Here is a 25,360-nt window from a genome sequence, read left to right as displayed (position 1 = left end):
ACATATATGCATATACATATCTACATATATATATATATATATATATATATATATATACTAAAATACCACCAGCAGCGGAGAAGTAGTGTGTTAAAGAAGCAATGAAAAGAAAAGGAAACATTTTGAAAATAACGTAACATGATTGTCAATGTAATTGTTTTGTCACTGTTGTGAGTGATGAGTGTTGTTGTCATATATATATATATATATATATATATTTACACACACACATAAACACATATATATATACATATCTATACATATACACATATATATATACATATATATATCTACATATATACACATACATATACACACACACATAAATACATACACACACAAATACATATATATATATATATATACATACACACACACATATATAAACATATATACATATACATACATATCTACATATATACACACACAGCTATTTCAGATCAGTGCAATACGCTGCTTGTTAAAACGGATAACTCCGCTCTTACGTGCAAGTCTGCGTGGATATTATGAACTATCAGATTTGTTCAAGTTCTATTTAAATTTTAAATAGAAGGAATTTTTATTTAGTCGACAGAAATATCTTTGGTAGGAATGGTAAAAACAGACAGGAATATTATTCGTGAATAAATCAACTCAAACCTTAAACAACTTATAATATTTTGCTCTCCATAAAAATTTATCCTGTCTAAATTATACAAGTTAGAAATAAAGTAAACGTTAAAAGAACAAACATTCACATTTCTTTACTCTTATGTAATTTTATATAAAAAATAAACTTAGATTTTAAATATCCCAAAAGATTTTGCTCTCCATAAAAATATATCCTGTCAAAATGATACAAATTCAAATATGAACATGCTGCATAACAAAACCTAGAAATATAAATGAAATGTGTTCTTTTCAGCAATAACAAATCAAATCATTCAGTTTTCTTTGCTCATATGTCATTTTAGAGCTGGACGCCTGGCATCTTTTTTTGGCCACAGGTTCGTTTATGTTTGGTGTGAGGTTCTGTGTTGTGGAGATTCTCAGGATGGATTGCAGGTGCTCATCAGTGAGGCGACTCCTGTGTGCTGTTTTGTTAGTCGCTTCTCACACAGATATGTGCTACCAAACATGCATAAGGTTCGAGCCGCATGTAGACGGACTTTTTTTGTTCTTCAAAGTCACCAAAGCGCCGTGCAAACTCAGTGCGCTCAGTTTATCAGCAAAGTGCGATTTGGGAACACCGTAGTGACGACTTGGTTTAACATTACTTGGCAACAGGGAAAGTGAGGCAAGGTGCACTGGTGCATTTGTGTCTCCCATAAAAGCAGCTTCACTTGAAATCACTTTGTGATTGTGCACGGGTTAAAACGTCCGCTGAAGTGTCAGATTCTTATTTAATTATGCTGCTTTCTGTATCTTCTGCATTGCATTCAGGTTAACCTGATGTTTTGTCTCATAGTGCCGTCTTAGATTAAATTCTGTAATTACAGCCACATTAGCTCCACAAATGAGACACACGGGTTTAGTAAACATATACTCAGCCTCCCATCGGTTTTTAAAGGCTCTATTTTCAGAATCAACTTTTCTCTTCAGCATCGTGTGAGCTAGCTTCGCAATAACTTGATTAACTCGGTAAGTGTTCGGCAAGGCAGCTGAAGCGCTGCATTATGGGATCTGTAGTTTATTGTGTTACCAGCGCTTCATATACCCGGCTTTAATAACAATAATACAGTATATAAAATGATCTCGGGCGGATATAATTACACGCCGGGCGGATGTGGCCCGCCCCTTGAGTTTGACACATATGGACTAAATAGAACTTGATATATTTTTTCAAATGTGATCGCGCAATTCAGATAGAGTTGACGCGCACTACAGCCTGCATGCCTCAATAAGTCATCCTTCCTCGCTCTTACTTTTTACCGCTCATCTAATGAATACACTGAGTATGGCTTTACCAAAACAATCATTGATGGCGAATAAAGTATCCATTATTCGAGTATGTAGATCGGGTTATATATATATATATATATATATATATATATATATATATATATATATATATATATATATATATACCGCGTATCGCAGCGAGAAGTAGTGTGTTAAAAAGCTATGAAAAGAAAAGGGAACATTTTAAAAATAACGTAACATGACTGTCAATATACAGTATTTGTTTTGTGAGTGTTACTGAGTGTTGCTGTCATCAAGGATTTGATTATCATTATTTCTTTCAATCAGGTTCGTATTTGTAGGATGTGTTGTGTTCAAGTTACATTCCGTGTTTGTCAATCGTTGTAAAGATGACAGGTTTCATTCATCGATTCGTTTCTTACTGCATCAATAAACAGCTCGTCTTCTTCTTTATCTGAGACCTGACACACTGCATGCACGGGTTTTTTACACTGTCTTCCTTTAGCGGGACATTGACTTTTTCCAACGTGTGCTTTGTTTTGGATTTATGAATATGCTTGTATGTATCAAACGCTTCATATTTTTTGCTGCCTTTTCAATTGTGTAATTCGGTTTTTGTTCAGCGCTCTTTGGAACTGTTGCTTTTTATCTGTGCACTGCGTCAGTTCACGTGAGCCGCTCGGTGTACATGCATCGAAGTTTCCCAGCTGTGCTGGTGCCATCTGCTATGTCCATGGCTGTATTTAATGTTACCTTAGTCCTGGCACTTAAAACTTTCTCTCGCAGTTTCGCTGAGTTTGTACCAAACACCACCCTGACCATCTCATCTTCCTCTGCATAAGCACAGTCCTTAACCCGTGAATATTTAGTGGGAGTTTGCTATTGGATTGCCGCTGACGGACGGCCTTATATGGGCAGGCACTAAATTACAAACGCCAGCGGCAGCCTGTCTATGAACTTAATTTAAAGTGTAGGTTTACATCGTGAATTGTTTCCTAAGTAGCAGAAGTCATGAATATGGTTGTATATGTCACTCGCCGCTTCTTATTGTTTCGCTGCCTTCTCAATTATATAATGCATGTTTTCTTCAGCGCTTTTTAGGTCTTCCTGGTTTTCTATGTACTGCGTGATTACGTGGGAGGGTGATGATGTCACACGAAACTCCCCCCACGGCGTTGAAGCTCATCTCCATTACAGTAAATGGAGAGAACTGCTTCCAGTTATGACCATTACACGTAGAATTTCGATATAAAACCTGCCCAACTTTTGTAAGGAAGCTGTAAGGAATGAACCTGCCAAATTTCAGCCTTCCACCCACACGGGAAGTTGGAGAATTAGTGATGAGTCAGTGAGTGAGTGAGTGAGTGAGGGCTTTGCCTTTTATTAGTATAGATATATATATATATATATATAGATATATATATATATATATATATGTGGATGTATATGTATGTGTATATATATATATATATATATATATATATATATATATATATATATATATATATATGTATATACCTGTATATATGTATATGTATATATGTATGGTAATGTATATATATATATATGTTTATGTGTGTGTGTATATATATATATATATATATATATATATATATGTCAGCAACACTCATCACTCACAACAGTGATAGAACAATTACACTGACAATCATGTTACGTTATTTTCAAAATGTTTCCTTTTCTTTTCATTACTTCTTTAACACACTACTTCTCCGCTGCGAAGCGCGAGTATTTTGCTAGTTATAGTATATGGACAAAAAAATAGGTTCCAGTTATGACCATTACGTGTAGAATTTCTAAATGAAACCTGCCCAACTTTTGTAAGTAAGCTGAAAGGAATGAGCTTGCCAAATTTCAGCCTTCTACCTACACGGGAAGTTGGAAAATTAGTGATGAGTCAGTCAGTCAGTGAGGGCTTTGCCTTTTATTAGTGTATATATATATATATATATATATATATATACACACACACATACACAGGTTAAATTCCGTTACAACAAATATCTTTACAACGAAATTTATATTACAACAAAGTATTGTTATGGTCCCGACAGTTACCCCATATGACGTGAGTCTATAGAAATCTGGTTAAGTGTCTCAAAAGAGTTCAGAAACCTCACAATATGAAGAAGAAAAGAATGATTCGGCTCCTGATTGATAATTGTGCTGCCCACAACATGTTTCCACATTTAGTTGAATTTCTCCCATCCAATTGCACAGCAGTGCTTCAGCCATTGGATTTGGGCATCATTCGTACCCTGAAAGTATATTATTGTAAGAAAATGCGGAGAAAAATTTTCATCTGCCTAACTTGTAGGCAGGAGAAGATTAAAATTAACGCGAAAGAAGCTATTGAAATTATTGCAAATGCCTGGGTGCAAGTTAAAGAAAGCACTATAGTAACAAATACAGAATTTCATTACAACTAAATTTTCATTACAACAAAATATTTTTTAGGTCCCTGGGAGTTCGTTGTAACGGAATTTTACCTGTGTGTGTGTGTGTGTGTGTGTGTGTGTGTGTATATATATATATATATATATATATATATATTGTGGTGGTCGGCTGGGGGTTATGCCCATGTGCCATGCCTGGACGGTCCAGGAGAGGGGCTGCGCCTTCCCAGGACCACGAGAGGGTAGCTGCCCCGCCTGGTATGGGGGCCACGGGGTTCGAGCATAGAAGCTCAAACCTATAAGGGCCAGTGGCGACCGTCAGGGGTGCCCGGACGATTGTGCGACCTCAGACGTCAGCATTTCCGCCATACTCGGAGGTGCTGACGGAAGGAATACCGGGGACACCCGGAGGACTTCTGGGTGCTCATGCGGCACTTCCGCCACAACAGGAAGTGCCGCAGGAAGTCAATCAGAGACAACTTGGAGAACGTCCAGGTGAGAATAAAAGGGGCCACCTCCCTCTAGTCGACGGCTGGAGTCAGGAGGAAGAGGACATAGCTTGGTGGAGAGTAGTGGAGGTCGTGCAGAACCATTGGAGGCCCCTGGAAGAGGGTGTGTGGTGCAGGGGCACCTCGTATTGTGTGGACATTGTAAAATAAACGTGCTTTTTGGACATTCAGTTGTCTTTCTGTCTGTGTCCAGGGCTGGCTTCCACAATAGTATATATATATACAGTCATGTGAAAACATTAGGACACCCTTTGAAAGCATGTGGTTTTTTGTAACATTTTTAATAAATGGTTATTTCACCTCCGTTTCAACAATACAGAGAGATTAAAGTAATCCAACTAAACAAAGAAAACTGAGGAAAAGTCTTTTCAAGATCTTCTGTAAATGTCATTCTACAAAAATGCCTATTCTAACTGAGGAAAAAGATAGGACACCCTTGCCCCTAATAGCGAGTGTTACCTCCTTTGGCTGAAATAACTGCAGTGAGACGGTTCTTGTAGCCATCTACCAGTCTTCGACATCGGTCTGAGGAAATTTTACCCCACTACTCAATGCAGAACTTTTTCAGCTGTGAGATGTTTGAGGGGTTTCTTGCACGTACAGCCCTTTTCAAGTCACCCCACAGCATCTCAATGGGATTCAAATCTGGACTTTGACTTGGCCATTCCAGGACTCTCCATTTCTTCTTTTTCAGCCAATCTTTGGTTGATTTACTAGTATGTTTTGGGTCATTGTCATGTTGCATGGTCCAGTTCCGCTTCAGCTTTAATTTTCTAACTGATGGTCTCACATGTTCTTCAAGCACCTTCTGATACACAGTAGAATTCATCGTGGATTCTATGATGGTGAGCTGACCAGGTCCTGCTGCAGCAAAGCAGCCCCAAACCATGACACTTCCACCTCCATGCTTCACAGTTGGTATGAGGTTCTTTTCTTGGAATGCTGTGTTTGGTTTACGCCAAACATGTCCTCTGCTGTTGTGTCCAAATAATTCAATTTTGGACTCATCTGTCCAAAGAACATTATTCCAGAAGTCCTGGTCTTTGTCAACTTTATCTCTGGCAAATGTCAGTCTGGCCTCGATGTTTCTCTTGGAAAGCAAAGGTTTTCTCCTTGCACACCTCCCATGCAAGTTAAACTTGTACAGTCTCTTTCTGATTGTAGAGGCATGTACTCCTACATCAACAGTAGCCAGAGCCTGCTGTAGTTCTCGAGATGACACTTTAGGGTTTTTGGAGACCTCTTTTAGCATCTTGCGGTCTGCTTTTGGGGTGAACTTGCTGGGGCGACCAGTCCTGGGCATGTTGGCAGTTGTTTTGAAAGCCCTCCACTTGTAGACTATCTTCCGGACGGTGGAATGGCTGATTTCAAAATCTTTTGAGATCTTTTTAAATCCCTTCCCAGACTCATAGGCTGCTACATTCTTTTTTCTGAAGTCCTCTGACAGCTCTTTTGTTCTCACCATGGTGCTCACTCTCACTTCAACAGTCAGGAGCACACCAAACTAAATGTCTGAGGTTTAAATAGGGCAAGCCTCATTCAACATGCAGAGTAACGATCTACTAATTATGTGCACCTGGTGTGATATACCTGTGTGAGATCTGAGCCAATTTAAGAGGGAATACATGTGAGGGTGTCCTATCTTTTTCCTCAGTTAGAATAGGCATTTTTGTAGAATGACATTTACAGAAGATCTTGAAAAGACTTTTCCTCAGTTTTCTTTGTTTAGTTGGATTACTTTAATCTCTCTGTATTGTTGAAACGGAGATGAAATAACCATTTATTAAAAATGTTACAAAACCACATGCTTTCAAAGGGTGTCCTAATGTTTTCACATGACTGTATATATATATATATATTATTGGCTCCAGCAGACCCCCGTGACCCTGTATTCAGATTCAGCGGGTTAGAAAATGGATGGATGGATGGATATATAAACACACACATACAGTGGAACTTTGGGTCACAACCATAATTTGTTCCAAAACTCTGGTTGCAACCCGATTTGGTCTTGACCCGAAGTAATTTACCTCATAGCTTTGTATGTAATACAATTAATCCGTTCGAGGCCGTACAAACTATATGTAAATATATGTTTTTTAAAGATTTTTAAGCACAAAAATAGTTAATTATACCATAGAATGCACAGTGTAATAGTAAACTAAATGTAAAAACATTGAATAACACTGAGAAAACCTTGAACAGAGAAAACTAACTTTGCAAGACTTTATGCTACAGCCTTATGAAACTCTGTGAAAAACCTTGAACAGAAAAAACTAACATTGCAAGAGTTCATGCTACAGCCTTATGAACCGCTCACTGTAAACACTTTTTTTTAATGAGTTTTAAGCACAGGGAAAAAAAATGAACATTTGAAAAATCCTTAATTTATTACAAAAATTAACCATAAATAACCAAGAAAACTACCCTTGCATGAGTCGAGTTCTGGCATGAAGGAAGTGAACAGGAAGCTGGGTGGAGAGGAGATTACAGATTTGAGGTAAAGTCCCTCTGCGCAATGCATGTCTGATTGAGAACAGATTTTTCAAGCAAAACTGCCACTGGTTAGGGAAAGGCTTTATAAAACTTTGATGATGCATATGTTAAAAGTTGATTCCCTCTCCCTACATTAACTAATCATATTATTTATACCTGTTATTACTCAAGGCCTGTTAACACTTGCAAAGGGAGACATCTGGACTTATTGATATTAAAAAAACATGGAAATAATGAGAGAAGATTATACCATGCTAAATACATTTAGTAAAGAATTTAAACCTTGAAATAATTGTGTATATAAAATAATACAGACCTATGTTAAACTATTAACGAATGAAAGGGTCAGCATTGGCTTAAATTATACTATGACAATAAGGTAACCTTTGGCAATTATGGAATAGCAGATCTATTTCTTGCTTCCTACAAAGATGAACTCAAAACATTTTATTCATTATTTTTAATCATTCAGCCAGCCAAACAGGTGTGCATGGAATTTGAATGTTCTTTGTGCCCGAGTTTCCTCCCAGTGCTCCAGTTGCCTTTTATAGTCCAAAGACATGAAAGTTAGGTGAAGTAGTGTTATATTAGCCCTATTGTGTGTGTGTTTATGTATCTACACTTTGAGATTGACTGGTGTCCAGTTCAGATGTTGTTCTTGCCTTGAGCCCAATGTTTGCTGGGATAGACAAAAGTCCCCACATAACATTGTCCTGCATAAGTGGGTTAAGAAAAAGAAATTATGTATTATGATTGTTTCTAAAGTATATATGGAATAACTTCAGGATGTGTAATGCAAAGTAAAACGCATTACTATTTGCAAAGACAGCAGTGACACATTTTTTATGCAGTAGGTATGCCTATAGCCTGCATTCTACCACTCCACAAGTTTTCTGGTGTGTTGTATTGTACTGTTCTTTGACCCCAGCCTCAAGTTTATTATCAAATGTTTACAGATAAGCACGAAGGGGACACCAGCAAACAACAGTTAAAGTATAAAAAGTGTAAGAAACCTTTAGTGACTGCAATCAATCCCTTGTTCATGGCTAAGAACCTTTACAGCAGATGCAACAATGATCGAAGAGGCTGGATATACAAAAGGGTACCAACTTCAGCCCAATGATTTCATTGATTTTAATAATGTGCAAGTGCCGGATTTATGTGGTGGAGGTCAAAGACTCAACAGATGTTAATCTGGATTGACTTTCTTTATTACAACCATACTCTCTGTCTAAATATATTAACTCCAGCTACTGTGCTGCCTTTTTCTTTATTCCCACTTTTCCATATAACCAACTGCAACAGTGCTTACTCAAAGCATTTTAAGAACAGAGTAATGTCATCACCTTGTAAATTTATAATTATTATGTGTATAAATCACTTAAGTTAAATTCATTTACATTATCTATAAAATGTAATTCAATACATGCTTAAATGCATTTCATCATACAAATGATATAATCTCAACATAAATCTTAGCACTCTAAATTTTCTGAGAGCTGTCATAATTTGAATGTAATGTATTATGTGTGACAATTGCTGTCCATGGCTACAGTCAGTGCCAGAGGAAGCCTGTTTAACGAAGCAAGAAATTAATGAAGGCTTACAAAGTATTTAACATGCAACATTACTTGCAATGGGTTTTGAGAAACATTCTTAAATTAATAATCAATCCTACAACAGAGCTTACAATTCTTTTAGTGTTACAATGCTTTTGGGAAACACACCCTTGGTCAATTAGAATCAATCAATCAGAATATATTTCGGGATGCATATTCAGAGCATGAACTGATCAGATAGCAGCTCTCTTTTCAGATATGTTTTTTTCCAGGGTATAATTCCTATATGAGAGTACAAATCAATTTGATTATTGTCTGGTATGATAACTACTCCATGATTGATCCACACTGTGCTACAGATGGTACAGAACATTACTGAAACCATATTTCAAACTATGCACAATTTTAATGTGAATTGGTATGCAGGAGAAGGCAGCAAAATCAGTGATTTAACATACCTTTGATGTTAATTTTTATTTACCATCTTGCAGGTAGATTCAATATATTTGCAATTATTAATTAAATGAATTATTGATTCCAAAAATCAGATCATAAAATGTTTATCACATTACTCGCCTGTATTTGGAGATTTATTAAAACAAGAGTTATACTTTAATGTTTAGATATTCATTTATTTTTTTCCTTGTGGTTTATATGTTGCTCAGTTAATTTTATGTGCTCTTCTTGATAATATTCTTTTACACTCTTAAAATATATGCTGTAAGGAAGCAGCTAAGTAAATCAAATACATGCAAATATCATGTGCATATAACAAATAAGTATGTTATATGCAAGTGGAATTTTAGTGCTATTTGAATCTTTTCTGTCTCATCAGCTTTGGAGAACATTCAAGACTTAACACTAGAATTACCAGAGCCTATGAGAAAACTTGTAAATTGCACTGAAACAGTGCTTTGTCTGGAGTGTGAAGCCAGAAGTGTTGTAACTATGAGGCAACAATGCTGATCACTTCACCATGCCATATTTTATGAGTTTTTGTAATTGTAGTTTTTCCATTGCTTTGACTATGAAAATGGCAAGATGTGAACTAAGAATTAATTTCAAATTGCTTATATTTATGTCCTTTCAACTGTGACTTATTGTGGGTTACCAGAATCTTCACCAAGTCATGTCTGCCAAAACGTACTATACTGTGCAAAACAGAGTTGAGTAATCTAGATAAAAGATGTAAAAACCCTAGCAACTTTAGTTATAGGTTTTGGCTGGTGTGATACTATCCTGAATTTGTTTCAAACTGGACAAAACAGAACCCCCAAAACCATGGATGGGGGAAAAAGAATGTGACCCTAAACATATCAAAAACTGAATTTTTAGTGTTAATTCTGTAAACAGCAAGACAATGTTGACTAGTTTTAGTGAGAAGAACTTGAACTGAGCTTGGCTGAATTTACACAAACTCTTGGTATTACCATTGAAATTAATCTAGTTCTAATCATCATTATCAAGTTTAAATTTTCCACTCTAACAAAGCAGGCTTTACCATTAAATATCTTGACAACAATCATCCTTGTTGGAAAATCACTTAATTGTAATCACCCATTCCCTTCTTTATTTTGAATGTTTCCTGTTAACACTGCATGGTGTTTATACTTTATTGTACATTAATTAGGTCATAAATGTGAAATGTTTTGAAATGCTCTGTTCTTGTAAATAGACATGCAATAATAGGTTAAACTGAATTATACTATTAGCTTCGACTAAATTTATCTTGATCTCTTTAGTATATTATTTTCTAAGATGCATAACTTATCATATACAAGATGACACATAGTATGTTTTGTCCCAAGAATGCTTGCAACATATCCTGCTGCCTTCACTGGTATTATTGTCCAGATACAGCCAGCTGTATCACACCTCCTTACTTCCCAAGAAAGTAGCAAGGTATCTGTCATATTAACATAAGTGAACTTGCAATCTTTATTATCTCGGACTAAGAAAACTATTTTTACATTGCCCAAATCCAGCAGAAAGCTTTTTAAGGAGGTCACATGCCAGTGAGATATCCAAGAACCTTATTTAATGTACTTAGACCAATGTGAAGGGTTTATGCATTGTTCTTTTCATAGAAATTTTGAGACACAATAAAGAAAAGCCAAGCAAAATGACACCTTTCATTGGCTAACTAAAAAGATTACAATATGCAAACTTTCGAGGCAACTCAGGCCCCTTCTTCACCGAGTTGCCTCGAAAGCTTGCATATTGTAATCTTTTTAGTTATCCAATAAAAAGGTGTCATCTTGCTTGGCTTTTCTCTACATTCATAATGGCTAACACGGTACAACACCCTAGTACTAGAGACACAGTAACAAATATGTTATTTTGTTTCAATGTTTTGACTATGTGCTGTGACAGCTGTTGTACTGACTTGCAAATGTGTTAATTTTAAGACGAAATCTCTATGGCAAGCCAAACTAACATTTAGAGAGATCTCAAAATGAATTTCAGATATCTTAAAATATCTTGAAATGTTTTTGAGATATCTTAAAATAGACAGGAAGTTTCATTGAAAGAATAAGAAATACTACAGGAGGTGATTTCAAGATATTTGATGTATCTTGAAATGTGCAGAAAGTTATTTTAAGATATCCAAAAATGTATTTCAGATATCTTAAAATGCCTGCGGATGTATTTTAAGATATCTTGAAATGTATTTCAGACATCTCAATAAGCACAGGAACTTATTTCAAGATGTCTCAAAATGTACAGAGTATCATTTCAAGATATCTTGAAATCTATCTGAGATATCATAAAATACAACTCAGAAACCTTGAAAATCAATGCATTTTCAAATAACTGTAATTCAGTCTGAGATATCTAAAATGCATTTCCACATATCTTAAAATCCGTTTTGAGATATCTCTAAATGTTAGTTTGACTTGCCCTAAATCTCAGTAAAGGTACAATGTATTTCAAAGACATCTAAGTAATTGCAAGATACCTGCTTGGTTTCGCTTTAAAATTTCCAGTTTGCTTTAATTAAGCAAAGCACATCACTTTTATGGTCAATTGCATTTGGCTTTAGTTTATGAAGAAATACTTCAGACAAAATAAATTTGCACATAAATAAATGCACTGTGAAATGTGACAACAATAATAACAAAATTGTGTGTGAGAATAAAGTAAATGTGCCAGAAAAAATGTTTTTGGTTGACTTTTACGTACCTTACATAATTTATTATTTCAGTGACATTAAATGCAATATGAAATATAAAATTCATTATTTCTATCTGCCAAAGTTGAGACCTTTAGTGTGTACTGTGTGTTGACTGTTTTAAGAAGTTCTGAATTCATCGTTGGAACTCCGTATCTGAAGGACATGCTGCAAATGAGGCCTTTGATGGCCAAAGATTTAAGTCTCTTTACTAAAGAATGTTTTGGGCATAATTCCTGTTGCTTGCAATGTCACATAAAGAAAGAATTTTTAAAAATATATAAAGAAATAAGCAACAACAATTCATTAAACATTTAATTTATGCTCACAAATCATTGGGTTTTATTTATTGTCTTTCAGCATATTCTCTAATGATAAAATTTTGCTTTATTACCATAATATAGATTTATATCTACAAAAACAAGGCGGATTTTAAACAATTTATTTTTTTGCAAATCCATGTGGTTTTATGTAAACCCTGATTTTCCTATTAATGAAATGTGTCATCTTGCTGCAATGTGTCTTGTAATAATCACAAATCTGTCTGTGAACATGTTCCCCAATCAGAGTTTTACATTTCTAAGACTATATGCATTTACAAAGTCCTCATACATTCTGTATTGCTTTGCTAATACAGTAGTTACAAAAAATAGTCATTATTGGCTTTCAAAGTAGTCATGTATAGGATTGAAATGTTTCTGCACATATCATTCTTGTGTATTTATGACTTCCTTTGAAATGTTTAGGTGCCATTGTAGCAACTGAATTTTCATTCATATTACTGGTATCATTGTACCTTCAAATTTTATCCTCCGATTTATCAAGATGGCAAGTTGGTCTGCGTGTCACCAATTTATTTACTCTAAAACTAATATTTGTAAAAGCAAAACATTATTTATTTTATACCAATATGGATATAAAACAAATAGGTAAAAACATACCTCTTAGTTTTAGAGTTCAGGTGACACATTTGGATGCATGTGCAGTACATCAACAAAATGATAATTCATAATTCAAATAATCAGTGAAGATTAATTCAGAACTCAGTAGTGAACAAACTCTTCCATATCAATACTGTACTCTACACTCCTAAAACTCGAGTAGTACACACACAGTCAATTACACATGGATCTGAAACTATGGTAAAGAGACCTTACACACATCTTACCGACTCTCAGTTTGAAAGCAGGAGTGAAGCCCAACCAAGAACGGATTATTGGAAGCTTGTTCAAACACATGCTTCTCTGTCTGGACCCAGTCAATATCCTAAGAGAGAAAGACCATGATATACTGCCTTAGAAAATTGAGAACAAAATAAAAGAAACTTCAACATATACTAATGTAAATAATTAATGAAATCTTTACATCTAAGAGAAAACTGTCCTTTTTCATTAAAATGTTTTTACTACGGACAGGCAACTCAGAATAAAATAGCTCATCATTTCATTTCATCTGATGCATCAACTGAATTGATAATGAATTGAGAGGAGATATTTTTGTCTCCACATTACAAAAAAGACAAAGAAAGAGTAGAGAAAGTATAGTTAAGTGGTGACAAGGCATATTCTGTGAGGAACAACTGAAGGAGTTTATAAGTAAGGTGTGACATAACTGTTTAAAAATGAATAAGCGGATTAACATTATGTTTTAATCGTTTTTTTCTCCTGTTATTATGAAATTAGATCTTCAATAAGAACACAGAGATGAAGATCTACACTTGTAAGGGTAATTTTTGCACAAGCTTTAGAAGGCTTCGCACAGAGAACTAGAGACAAATGAAATAAGTTACCAACTTCTGTTCCACGCATTATGACATACAACTCTGCTCTTCCGAGTCCCTTGTTTTTTTTTTAAACTCAGAATTGTTTTTTTTTCATACAATGTACCTAATAGCTACAAATATCACATTCTCATTTTATCTATACTGCTCAAAACATTAAAGGAACACTTTTTAATCAGATTATAGCATCAAGTCAATGAAACTTCTGGGATATTGATCTGGTTGGTTAAGTTGCAGAGGGGCTGTTAATTAGTTTCAGCTGCTTTGAAGTATATGAAATTAACAACAGGGTGCACTAGAGGAGCAACAATGGGATGACTCCCAAAACAGGAATGGTTTAACAGGTGGAGGCCACTGACATTTTTCCCTCCTCATCTGTTCTGACTGTTTTTTTTACTAATGTTGCATTTGGCAACAGTCAGTGTCGTTATTGGTAGCATGAGGCAATACCTTGACGCTACAGAAGTTGCACAGATAGTCCAGCTTCTCCAGGATGGCATATCAATACATGCCATTGCCAGAAGGTTTGCTGTGTCTCCCAGCACAATCTCAAGGGCATGAAGGAGATTCCAGGAGACACAAAGATACTCTAAGAGAGCTGGAGGCTAGGAGGCCACTGATGTGAATGTCTCTGACCAAACAATCAGAAACATGATTCATGAGCGGGGCCCCAAGGTCCAAACATCCTCAAGTGGGCCCTGTGCTCACTGCCAGGCACCGTAGAGCTCAATTGGCATTTGCCATACAATACCAGAATTGGCAGCTCCACCACTGGCATCCTGTGCTTTTCACAGATGAAAGCAGGTTCACCCTGAGCACATGCGACAGATGTGAAAGGGTCTCGAGAAGCCATGGAGAACGTTATGCTGCCTGTAACATCATTCAGCGTGGCTTGGTGGTGGGTCAGTGATGGTCTGGGGAGGCATATCCATGGAGGGACACACAGACCTCTACAAGCTAGGCACCTTGACTGCCATTAGGTATCGAGATGAAATCTTTGGACCCATTGTCAGACCCGTATGCTGGTTCAGTGGGTCCTGTATTTCTCCTGGTGCACGACAAAGCCCAGCCTCATGTGGCAAGAGTATGCAGGCAGTTCCTGGAGGATGAAGGAACTGGTACCATTGACTGGCCCCCACACCCTTTTGACCTAAATCCAATTGAACACCTCTGGGACATTATGTTTCAGTCCATCCGATGATGCCAGACTGCACCTCAGACTGTCCAGGAGCTCATTGATGCCCTGGTCCAGGTCTGGAAGGAGATCCCCCAGGACACCATCCGTCGTCTTATTAGGAGCATGCCCGGACGTTGTCAGGCATTCATACAAGCATGTGTGGGCCATACCAACTACTGAGTATGATTTTGAGTCGCTGCAATGAAATTTTGGCAAAATGGACTAGCCTGCTGCATCATTCAATCATTTCACTTTGATTTTTGGAGTGGGTGTCTTTTGAATTCAGCACTCTGTAGGTTCATAATTTTCATTTCCATCAAACAATGTGGCATCCTTTTGTCCCTAACACATTAACCAGTCCATATCAGTATAGATATTCAGCATGATATTTTCCAATTGAGATTTAATGTGTTTTCAAAGTGTTCCTTTAATTTTTTGAGCAGTTTATTTACTGCATATTTAAAAGTGATATACAACATGAACAAGCCAAAACAGAATGCTTTAAAATTAAAAATGTCCTTTTAGAAAGCATGTAACCCAGTGCTATTTAATGTATTTGTTAAAGTACAATTGGTAATTAAGTTAATAATAAATTTAGCAAACACCTGGTCACTTGTTCAGTATTTTCCATTTAATTCCATCACTTAGTAATGCTGAGAACTCAGAAGTGCATCACATTTTTTGCTTTGCACCCTCCCCGACCTATCGTCCATGGGGCAGGAACAAAAACTTTAGATTTGTCATAAATCTCCAGTTTTCAACAGATCTCAGAGTTTTAGGGTCCCCTGATACCAAAAACATCAATATCTCAACGATGGGTTTGTATTGGTGTGTCACAGTTTCTTGAGGATGGTCTAGAGTTGAAACAGCTGGATGGAAAAATACCAAACACAGAACTTAAGCCTGTTATGAGATGACAATGTGCCGATTAGTTTTTGAGCCACATTGTGCAAAAGAAAGAGAGGAAGCCTCAAATATCGTAATTCTGTAATTAATTATGAATTCTTCCTGTCAATTGCTATCGCAATGACCTATTTCATTTTCAGAAATGTTATAGAATAGTTTGGGTAACTTGGTGCCTAAGGCACAAAACCTACTGAAGCTCATGTCAGAATTTTTGTCTTTATCTATGCTTATTTTTACTTATTCATGCATCTGGAAGAAAGCAATCAAAATCACAAGAAAGCTAAACTTAGAAGAAAACCCAAACACTGAGAAAATTGACTGTAAAATACAACTCAGTTTTATAATATAGATTTGTTTATGAGTTTACACATATTAACAATAACTTCAGTAACAAATCAGCAAAGTCTTAAATGGATATACTGTAGATTGTAGATGTAGGATGTAGGGATGTGACATGTAGGCTATATGCATTGCACCAGGGGATTGACTAGGAATCATCAAGCATGAGACAGGGAAAGATAGGTCCAAGAAAGTAAACACCATACAAACAGGCAATTTGTGTGGACCTGCATCTGGCATTATGATGAAAAAGCATATTTCAAATGTACAGCACGACTTGTTCATGTAGTAGGAAAGGTGGCCTGAAAAATCAAGAACCTGTTCATGAAACCAAAAAATGTGATTTGAATAGGAGTGGGAAAATAAAAAGAACATCCTAAAATAAATAATTAAATCAACCAATTTATTCTCCTCTCCAGAATCTTTATATTTAGGCAATAGTTTCTGATTATTTAAAATCAGGGTGCAATGTCACGATGCAATCAAGTGGCACAACTGTTGGATGCATCAGCTCCCCAAGACCCCAACACAACAGACAGAGGCACAAGTCCAGCACACACAAGTCTTTGATTTTTAGTGGGGAACACTTTCCTTTCTTGGTTTCCCACCGGCCCAGCACAGTGCACAGTCCAAAGCACAATAAACACAATTAATGCCTCACTCCTCCTGACTCAGGCACCCGGAATAAAGGCATGCAGGTCCATTTAACCTGCACCTGGGAGTGCTCCAGGTGCCTGGTTAGGGAGGTGTGGAATTACTCCCAGGAGTGGTGAGAGAGCGCCCAAAGTAAGGCTCTGCAGCTCTCCCTGGCCACTGCCACTGCCACAGAACCCAACAGGGAGCTCTGCGGGGATCTGAGGTGCTGCTACACCATCTAGTGCACCAGGAGAGGCAATGCCCTGTATATATCTGCTCCCCCAACCCTGTCCCTGCTAGGAAAGGGCCATATTCATCTGTCACATATTTTGCAATGTCCTTATCCCTCAGATGTGACACTTGTCTTACTGCTAAATCACCTTTGTGCATATAGAGAAAATCCAGACAAGCCAATTATCGAGCTGAAGCAACAGCAAATATTCCTTGTCATGTCAGCTATATTCTGCAGAAAGGAAAAGTCATACTAACCAAGGAGTAAGTGTTATGCTAGATGCAAGTGTTTCAAGTGGCTCAACTGGACTGGAGCACAGATGCTCTTCATCTGATTTTTAATTTTCAGCGGTCTTCTTCAAAGATACTGTTGACAAAATGAGGGTGAGCAAATACTAGATGTTTTTATTAGCAAACCAGGAGCTGTACATGGTTTTCTAGATAGCTGAACAAAAAGCCTTCTAAATAGACTACGTATTGCAATAAAAAATATACAGTGCTTTATTGTGGTCAAACAATATTAGCTAGGGGTATTTAGGGCACAGTAATATAATCAAGAGCCAAAAACTTCATATTTTCTGGTTCAGTTTTCCACAATTTGATTCTTAGTCTTGAACTTAAAGCACTTACCTAACAAGTGTTCACAGGTAACTCATGTCACAGGTAACGCATAATCTTTAACAAAGAACTTGTGATGTGATTTGTGGTACCTCCTGTGAATCAGTCAGTAGCAACAACACAATGCTTCCTACTGACCCATTAGATACCCACTGAAATTCGAAAACAGTGGTAGGATACAAAAAAAAGAAATTAAAAAAGAAAGCATGCACATTTAAATGAAACTTGCAAATCTGGGTTCCAAAATGGTGAAAACCTATTAATCAGAAAAAGATTATATAAGGCAAAAAAAAAAAAAATTAATGAGAACACAGCAAGCAAGGATTATTTTTCACTTATTGCGTATTGCTTTGTGGAAGCATGGCTAAATGCATTAGTTCCCAACACAGCATCACAACTACATTGTGCCTACCTTAGAGATGAACATTTTTGAAACAAGTAAAAATCAGTTGTGGTGTCTGTTGCTATATTAATGAAATTATTGTTGAAGTACTGCTCCAGCAATGAGGAATTGTTTGCTATTAACTGTAGGTCATTGTTTTCACCTAGACAATTTTCTTCAACAATTCTCATCAGGGTTTACATCCCATCTGAGGTGAACATAAATGAAGCACAGCAGTGCTTGGAAGATTATATCACAAATTTAATGTACAGTCATCTGAACTCCCTGATTATAGTGATAGGCAACTTCGTATATAGGAAGCGGATTGTCTAGTTTTCCACAATTAAACACTTACAGTTAAATGCTCTACCAGAAGAAGGAAGACTTGCACACATCTGGGAAGACTTTCGATAACTGCACTATATAGGACATACAGTATATTGGGCTCCACCTTGCACAATGCCAGATCGCTCTGGCCATGTAATGCTACAGGTGTGACCCATTTATACGGAAAATCTTAAATCAGCTAAACCAGTGAGAAAATCTGAGCCAGCTGAAAAATTACAAATGTTTACAGCGAGCTGATTGGGATGTTTTCTTTTATAATATGTGGCGGACAGCCAAGACCCTTGCCTGGCTGGGACATCCCTTTGACACTAGTGCTGGGGGAGCAGCCATGGGATCCCCGCTACTTCCCCCAGAACGCTTGGTGGCAGCCCCCCTGGGTTGCATAAGGGCCACAGGCATGGGACTTTGGAGCTCATCCTTGTTGGGTTCCATGGCCACCGCCAGAGGGTGCTGCAAGGACTTAACAAGCCCATCTGGGCTGTGATGCAGCCACACCTGGTTGGGCTATAAAAGGAGCCTGCAGCCAACACTCAAGGTGCCAGACAAAGCTGCCTGGGACGAGTGGAGGAAGAGTATTTTGTTTGGGTTTATTTAGTGTGCTTAGTGCGGGACTGTGTAGTGCCTGTGGGACATGGGGAAAGAAAATAAATCTTTGCTTTTTATTTTACATGTGCCTCCGGTGTCAGTCTGTCTCGGGTTGGTGCTGATATAGCACCTTTCACAAATGTTTATAGTATTCTTCTACAAGATGAAATTAACTGCCTAAGTAAATTTGTATACTAGCCAATCATGAATGCTTCAGTCTCAACACTAAAACCTTTTATGCTGTTGATGACATCATTAAATCAATATTCATGTGTCAGCAAGTTGTAAAAAAGATTTTAATAAGATCCTTGTAAATTACTTTTTCCTCCATTCTGAAATAATATAGAACAGGAATGCCCACACTTTTTTTGGCTTGCGAGCTACTTTTAAAATGACCAGGTTGAAATGATCTACCTACATTAAAAATGCTATATATATCTATATATATATATATATATATATCTATATATATATATATATATATATATATATATACAGTAATCCTCGCTATATCGCTTTGACTTTCGCGGTTTCACTCCATCGCGGATTTTAAATGTAAGCATATCTAAATATATATCACGGATTTTTCGCTGGTTCGCTTTCTGCGGACAATGGGTCTTTTAATTTAGGTTACATGCTTCCTCAGTTTGATTGCCCAGTTGATTTCATACAAGGGACGCTATTGGCGGATGGCTTAGAAGCTACCCAATCAGAGCATGTATAACATATTAACTAAAACTCCTCAATGCTATAAGATATGCTTCCCGCGCCCTGCTTGTTTTGTTTGCTTCTCTGTATCTCTCTCACTCTCTCTGCCTGACGGAGAGGGTGTGAGCAGAGGGGGCTATTTACACAGTGGCTGTTTGCCTAGAAGATAGGACGCTCCTCTACAAAATGCCGCTTTATCGCGGTGCTTCTATATACTTAAAAGCACGTATTGATTTATTGATTGTTTGCTTTTCTTAGCGAGCGCTCTCTCTGACATTATCTGCTCTTCACGGTGCTCCTTTGAAGATAAGATATGTTTGCATTCTTTTAATTGTGAGAAAGAACTGCCATCTCTGTCTTGTAATGAAGCACAGTTTAAACGTTTGACTAAAGGGTGTTATTTCATGTCTAGAGGGCTCTAATAATGTTAACAGTGTGGGAGAGTTTATAAGGGCTTAAAATATATAAAAATAACCATACAAACATATGGTTTCTACTTCGCGGATTTTCACCTATCGCGGGGGTCTGGAACGCAACCCCCGCGATCGAGGAGGGATTACTGTGTATATATATATATATACACACACACTCACACACATACATTGCATTCGAAGTCTGAATCACAATCTGATTGTATGGGTGGTTACCTACGAGGTAACGCATGTGGTTGGTCTGCAAGTTGGCAAACATCCGCCACGGGTGCCCTCTCAGTTGCAAGAAGGAGATGATAGAATGTTACATAGTTAACTGTCAAATAATGCAAACAGTACGCTACACGTGTTTTGCCCTATTTTGGGCTCATCAGGTATGCACACTTCACTGCACTCCTCATCAGAGATCGAACCTCGGACGTCAGACAAAAGCACTTCGATTGTGACATTCAGCCCATACCCTCCTCAAACATTTTTTTTTAAATCCCTTCTTTAGTCGATATAAAATTGAAAGGCTAACTAGATCACAGCCAGAGTTTGATCGTGTGTACGGGATGACCAGTGTGTTTGAGAGATCTCAGACTGGCCACCCTTTATTTCAATCAAGTGGCAAACGCCATAGGGAGGATATATGATAGACCAACGTTTTAAATTATTTTTCTTTGAATGCAACGTGATCAACGTGCACTCCCTTTGCGATCGACGCATTGGGCACCCCTGATATAGAACAACATATTTCCACTGAATTATGGAAGATGGATTTGAAGTTTTTCTGATAAGCAAAATAAGTCTTTACGCAGGTAATGTGGTAAAGGATATTACAGGACTTTTCATAGCTTTTGTTCTATCTGGTATTACCATAAATATCGCTCTTAAGCCATTAGAGGAGTGATTTTAAATCCAAGGCTATACAAGTGTAGGGAATTTCTAAAACCTGTGGGCAGGCAAAGCAGGTACCTGATGTCATTGCTCACAAGTTGGATCTGCATTGGGTACATTTTAAAAAAAATTTATGAGACATAAATCAATGAAAAATATTTAGTTGAATTAGGGTGTGCTTAGCAATTATTGAATTAGAATGTACTTTAGGAATATCTGAATTAATAGTAGTTTTTTGGGGGGGGGGCAAAAAAAATGTAATCTTATCTTTGATTGAAGAAAGTACATAGCAAAGACTCAAACTGAATGGAACCCAGCATTGACCAATTCTGGACAATGCCAAAGAATGTGAAGAAAAAGACCAATAAAAAAAATTCTCAAGTAACATGTATCACACAATCCAAATGTCCAATATCCAGTTTAATTTTCAGAATACACAAAATTCCTGGAGCCTCATGTATATGCAGTGCATAGAATTCACATAAAAACATGACGTATGGACAAAAGTTGAAATGTGCGTACACACAAAAAATTCAGATGCACAAAACTATGTGTAAGCCAACTTCCACGCACTTCCACTACATAAATCCCGGTCAGTGTGAAATGCAATTCTCGTGCAAGCGCCTGCCGCCCATCTCAGACTCCACCTAGAATTTCCCCTCTTTGAATATTGAAATCAATATAAATATTCCCTTAAGTTCAGCATTCTGTGAAAAGACAATGGAAAAAGCACAGGAAAAAAAGAATTTCAGTGAATGCCAAATGGAGGCAATGAAAAACATACTATTTGTTGTTTTAAGCAGTTGTATAAACAACAAAATGAAGTTGATCGAAAGTTCAAGTTCAGAATTACCACAGTGTCAGAAAAAAGAAAAGAAAAATAAATAGGGACACAGTGGGGAAAAAAAAAGCTGGAAATGTCAACTTTAATCTTGAAATTTCCATTTTAATCACGTAGTTTATTTTGTCATTAAAGTAGAACGTCATAAACTTAATCTTAATAATTTAATTTACTAGAGTTTCTCAAATCCTTAAAAACTAAAGTAGCACATTAAATGCTTTGTATTCTATGTGTTTTATGAGCTCTATGTTTGTGAATCACTTTGTGCTTCTTAAACAGGCTTTCTCTTTCTCCTACAGGACACATTACATTCATGATATTACTGCTATCTGAACAATTTAAATACTAAGATGTAAACTTAATTATTCTCATGATGAAAGCATGTATTAAACAAGGGGGCAAACTGTTCCTGCCTCCTGCAAGATGCTTGCTGACCTGTGTGTGACCTTTAATGAAATAATTTATTCCAGTACTCTTTCAAAAGTACTAACCCTCAATTCCTGTCCTTCCTTCTCTTTCTCCAAGTAACCAATCACCACATAATCAGCTCTGTATTTTAATGCCAAGCCATCTGTAAAATTAGAACACTGGTTCTTCAAAACATTTAAGGAATATTGAAATATCTTCATAGTACATGTTTAATTATTCCATCCATCTATCCATCCAGGCAGTAACAATCCCTGAACGAGGCGCCAGCTCGTCACTACAGCTGTTATCTGTATAATTTAATATACATTCTTTATTGAATTTCATTTTAAAAATGAGATCAATAACTTCAAGAAGATAATGCTTGGAAATCTAAATCAACTTAGAAGCCAGTCATCATCATCATCTATATATATATATATATATATATATATATATATATATATATATGCACTCTCTGCTATTGAAATGAATGGAAGTCCTTTATTTTCATTGTATGGTACAATAAGATGAAATATGCAAATCCTCCATAAACTTATTTTACTATAAAATGATAATAATAATAATACAATAAAAAACAAATTACATAATATGAATGCATATGTACATATAGTGCAGATATCACAACTGTAGTGCAAATTTACAGTGAGGCGATTGTAATTCTAAGTACATACAGTTTTGCCGGAAGCATCTGATGGACTGATTAAGTGCGTTTGTATTTCTTGGGGTGAAACTGTTTTTGAACCTTGAGGTTTGTGCAGGAAAGGCTATGAACCGTTTGCCAGCAGGGAGATGTTCAAATAGACTGTGCACTTGGCCGAAGCAGCATGTGCTACATGCTGTATCCTGATAATTCTCTTTCCGACCACCTGCTGTAAAGCTTTGAAACCACACTCAAATACAGTGAGGTAAAATTCTCTGAGTGGTGCACGGAGAGAAAAAATGCTGAAACAGCTGTGGTATTTGGAATAGCTTGGCCATTCCATGGACCATTATATTATTACAGGTTGATTACAATCAGATGTCTTAAATTTATAAACAATATGCTGGTAATTTCAGTGTATTTGATAATGCTGCGTCAGGGATGTGAATAAAAAAAAAAATAAAGTGAAACCACACAGGAACAGTAGCACTGGTTTGATGCTGTGTGCTGACAGTTTGCAAAACCGAGCCGAAAACATCACGATGTGAGCGTGGAAACGAGAGTAAACAACATTTTTGTGCGTACGCACTATTTATACATGAGGCTCCTGGGTTTTTTATTAAATACTATTTAATACTAATACTAGAAAGGTCAGCGCAAATGGAAACCAAGAATCAAACATTTCCCATACTAATGTGTAGTTAATTTGACACAGGACTCTTAAACAATGAATGGTGGGGAGAGTACAGATCTTCAATTCAAATTATCAGGGGCAAATATAGAGGGCAGGAGACCCATGGGCATAAATTATTGTTTCAGCCCCACTGAGCTGTAATGAGGAAACCATAGAAAAACTAGTATTTATTGTCAACATTTAGAAGTTGCTTAGTCTATAATATTTTAATATATGACAGGTAGAGAGAGGGATGCAATGTCAAAGCTTAAATGAATATTCCACACAAAAATTAGATTTTTATATGCTACTTTTTTTTTTATCTTAGAAATCATAAACAAGAAACTAAAGCAGCCTGGTAAATACATTTTGATTTAAGGACAACACTTGACCAGTGTTATGTTTTTACACTTAAAACAAAAAGTAAACAACTGAATTAATAAAGATGCAACAATTATCAAACTTCCATTACTTTACTTACTGAAGATACATATATCAAGTTCCAGTGTAAATGTGTGCATTAATACCAAGGTGTGGGCACATCACATTTTTATACAATTTTTTGGCAACATAAAATATTCTTTATATTCAGTCTTAAATTCTCACATATACATAACATTTTCTGCGACCCAGCTTCTATTTGTAATGTGTTTTTTTGGCCATGTATTTGTTTGCTATTTAAAAAAAAAAAAAAAAAAAAAACCACCAGGAACGAATTTAAATGGGTCACATTTTCAGGTTGAGGTGCCTTCCAGACATCATCAGTCTTTTTCGGAGATTTATGGAGGCGATTCTTATCAATATGTCCAAAGTACTTTAAGGAGTCTTTAAAGAATTTGCATTTACTTTTATTATCTCTCAGTCCAGATTCTGCCAGTCTAGTAAGGGCTGCCTCAAGGTTTGCTAGATGTGTACTATTATCATAGTCACAATTATGCCATTTAAGTAACACTGAGTACCAGGGATGTCCTGTGGCACCTGATCCATTGCCCTCTGCCACATGGCAGGAGCAGACGTAACTCAAAAAACCAGTCTGTTATAACCGAAGAGACCCTTGTAAGTATTAAGTGTGAGGTACTTTTTAAAGGATTCCTCGAGTTCCACCTGTAAATACACTTGGGACAAATTTATCTTTGAAAACTACTCGCCACCAGCAAGGGAAACATATCCTGTATGCATAGTAAAAGATATTGGTCGACATGCAGTTCAGTGTTTATTGTCACTTTAAAGTCACCACAGATAAGTACAGGACCATTTTTCTTGATCACTGGCACAATGGCTATTGCCCACTCAGGCCAATCGACTTTGGAGAGAACACCCTGTCCTTCTAAATGCTGAAACTCTGCCGCAACCTTAAGGTGTAGGTAAGAGTCACTATTCCTTCCTGGAACACACGTGCATTGTGAGCCAATACTGAATTCAGTTTTTTCTTGCATATGACATGTGCTTGGTCCTGAGGTGACCTGCATGTCTTTAAAGGTCTGCCAGTTAAGCTGGATACTTTTTAGGCAATCATGTCCAAATAACGGAACACCCCCTTCTTGGTAGCACATATAAAATCCAGCAGATGTCTCCGGCTTTTATACACAACTGTCAATCCTTTCACCAGTGTATGCTTTTAGTATTATTGAAGTGCATTTCAGTTTCAAATTTGGGGATTTTTCTTTATAGTCTTTTTCTGAAATAATTGACAGAGCTGATCCAG

General features: G+C 36.8%; 1 protein-coding gene across 8 annotated transcripts in view; it reads right to left on the bottom strand.

The window, feature by feature from the left end:
- LOC120531052 (protein kinase C zeta type) overlaps positions 1-25,360 on the bottom strand; it is a 677,641-nt gene that overhangs the window by 291,598 nt on the left and 360,683 nt on the right. For all 8 annotated transcript variants that reach the window (XM_039756040.1, XM_039756039.1, XM_039756044.1 and 5 more), the window contains one exon: positions 13,221-13,318. In XM_039756040.1, the coding sequence (XP_039611974.1) occupies positions 13,221-13,318 (98 nt within the window). The remainder of the gene's footprint in view (positions 1-13,220; positions 13,319-25,360) is intronic.

The sequence above is a fragment of the Polypterus senegalus genome, chromosome 6 (genome assembly GCF_016835505.1).
Source record: "Polypterus senegalus isolate Bchr_013 chromosome 6, ASM1683550v1, whole genome shotgun sequence".
Lineage (NCBI taxonomy): Eukaryota > Metazoa > Chordata > Cladistia > Polypteriformes > Polypteridae > Polypterus > Polypterus senegalus.
Note: the sequence above shows the minus strand (reverse complement) of the source record. Positions and strands in the feature narration are given on the sequence as shown.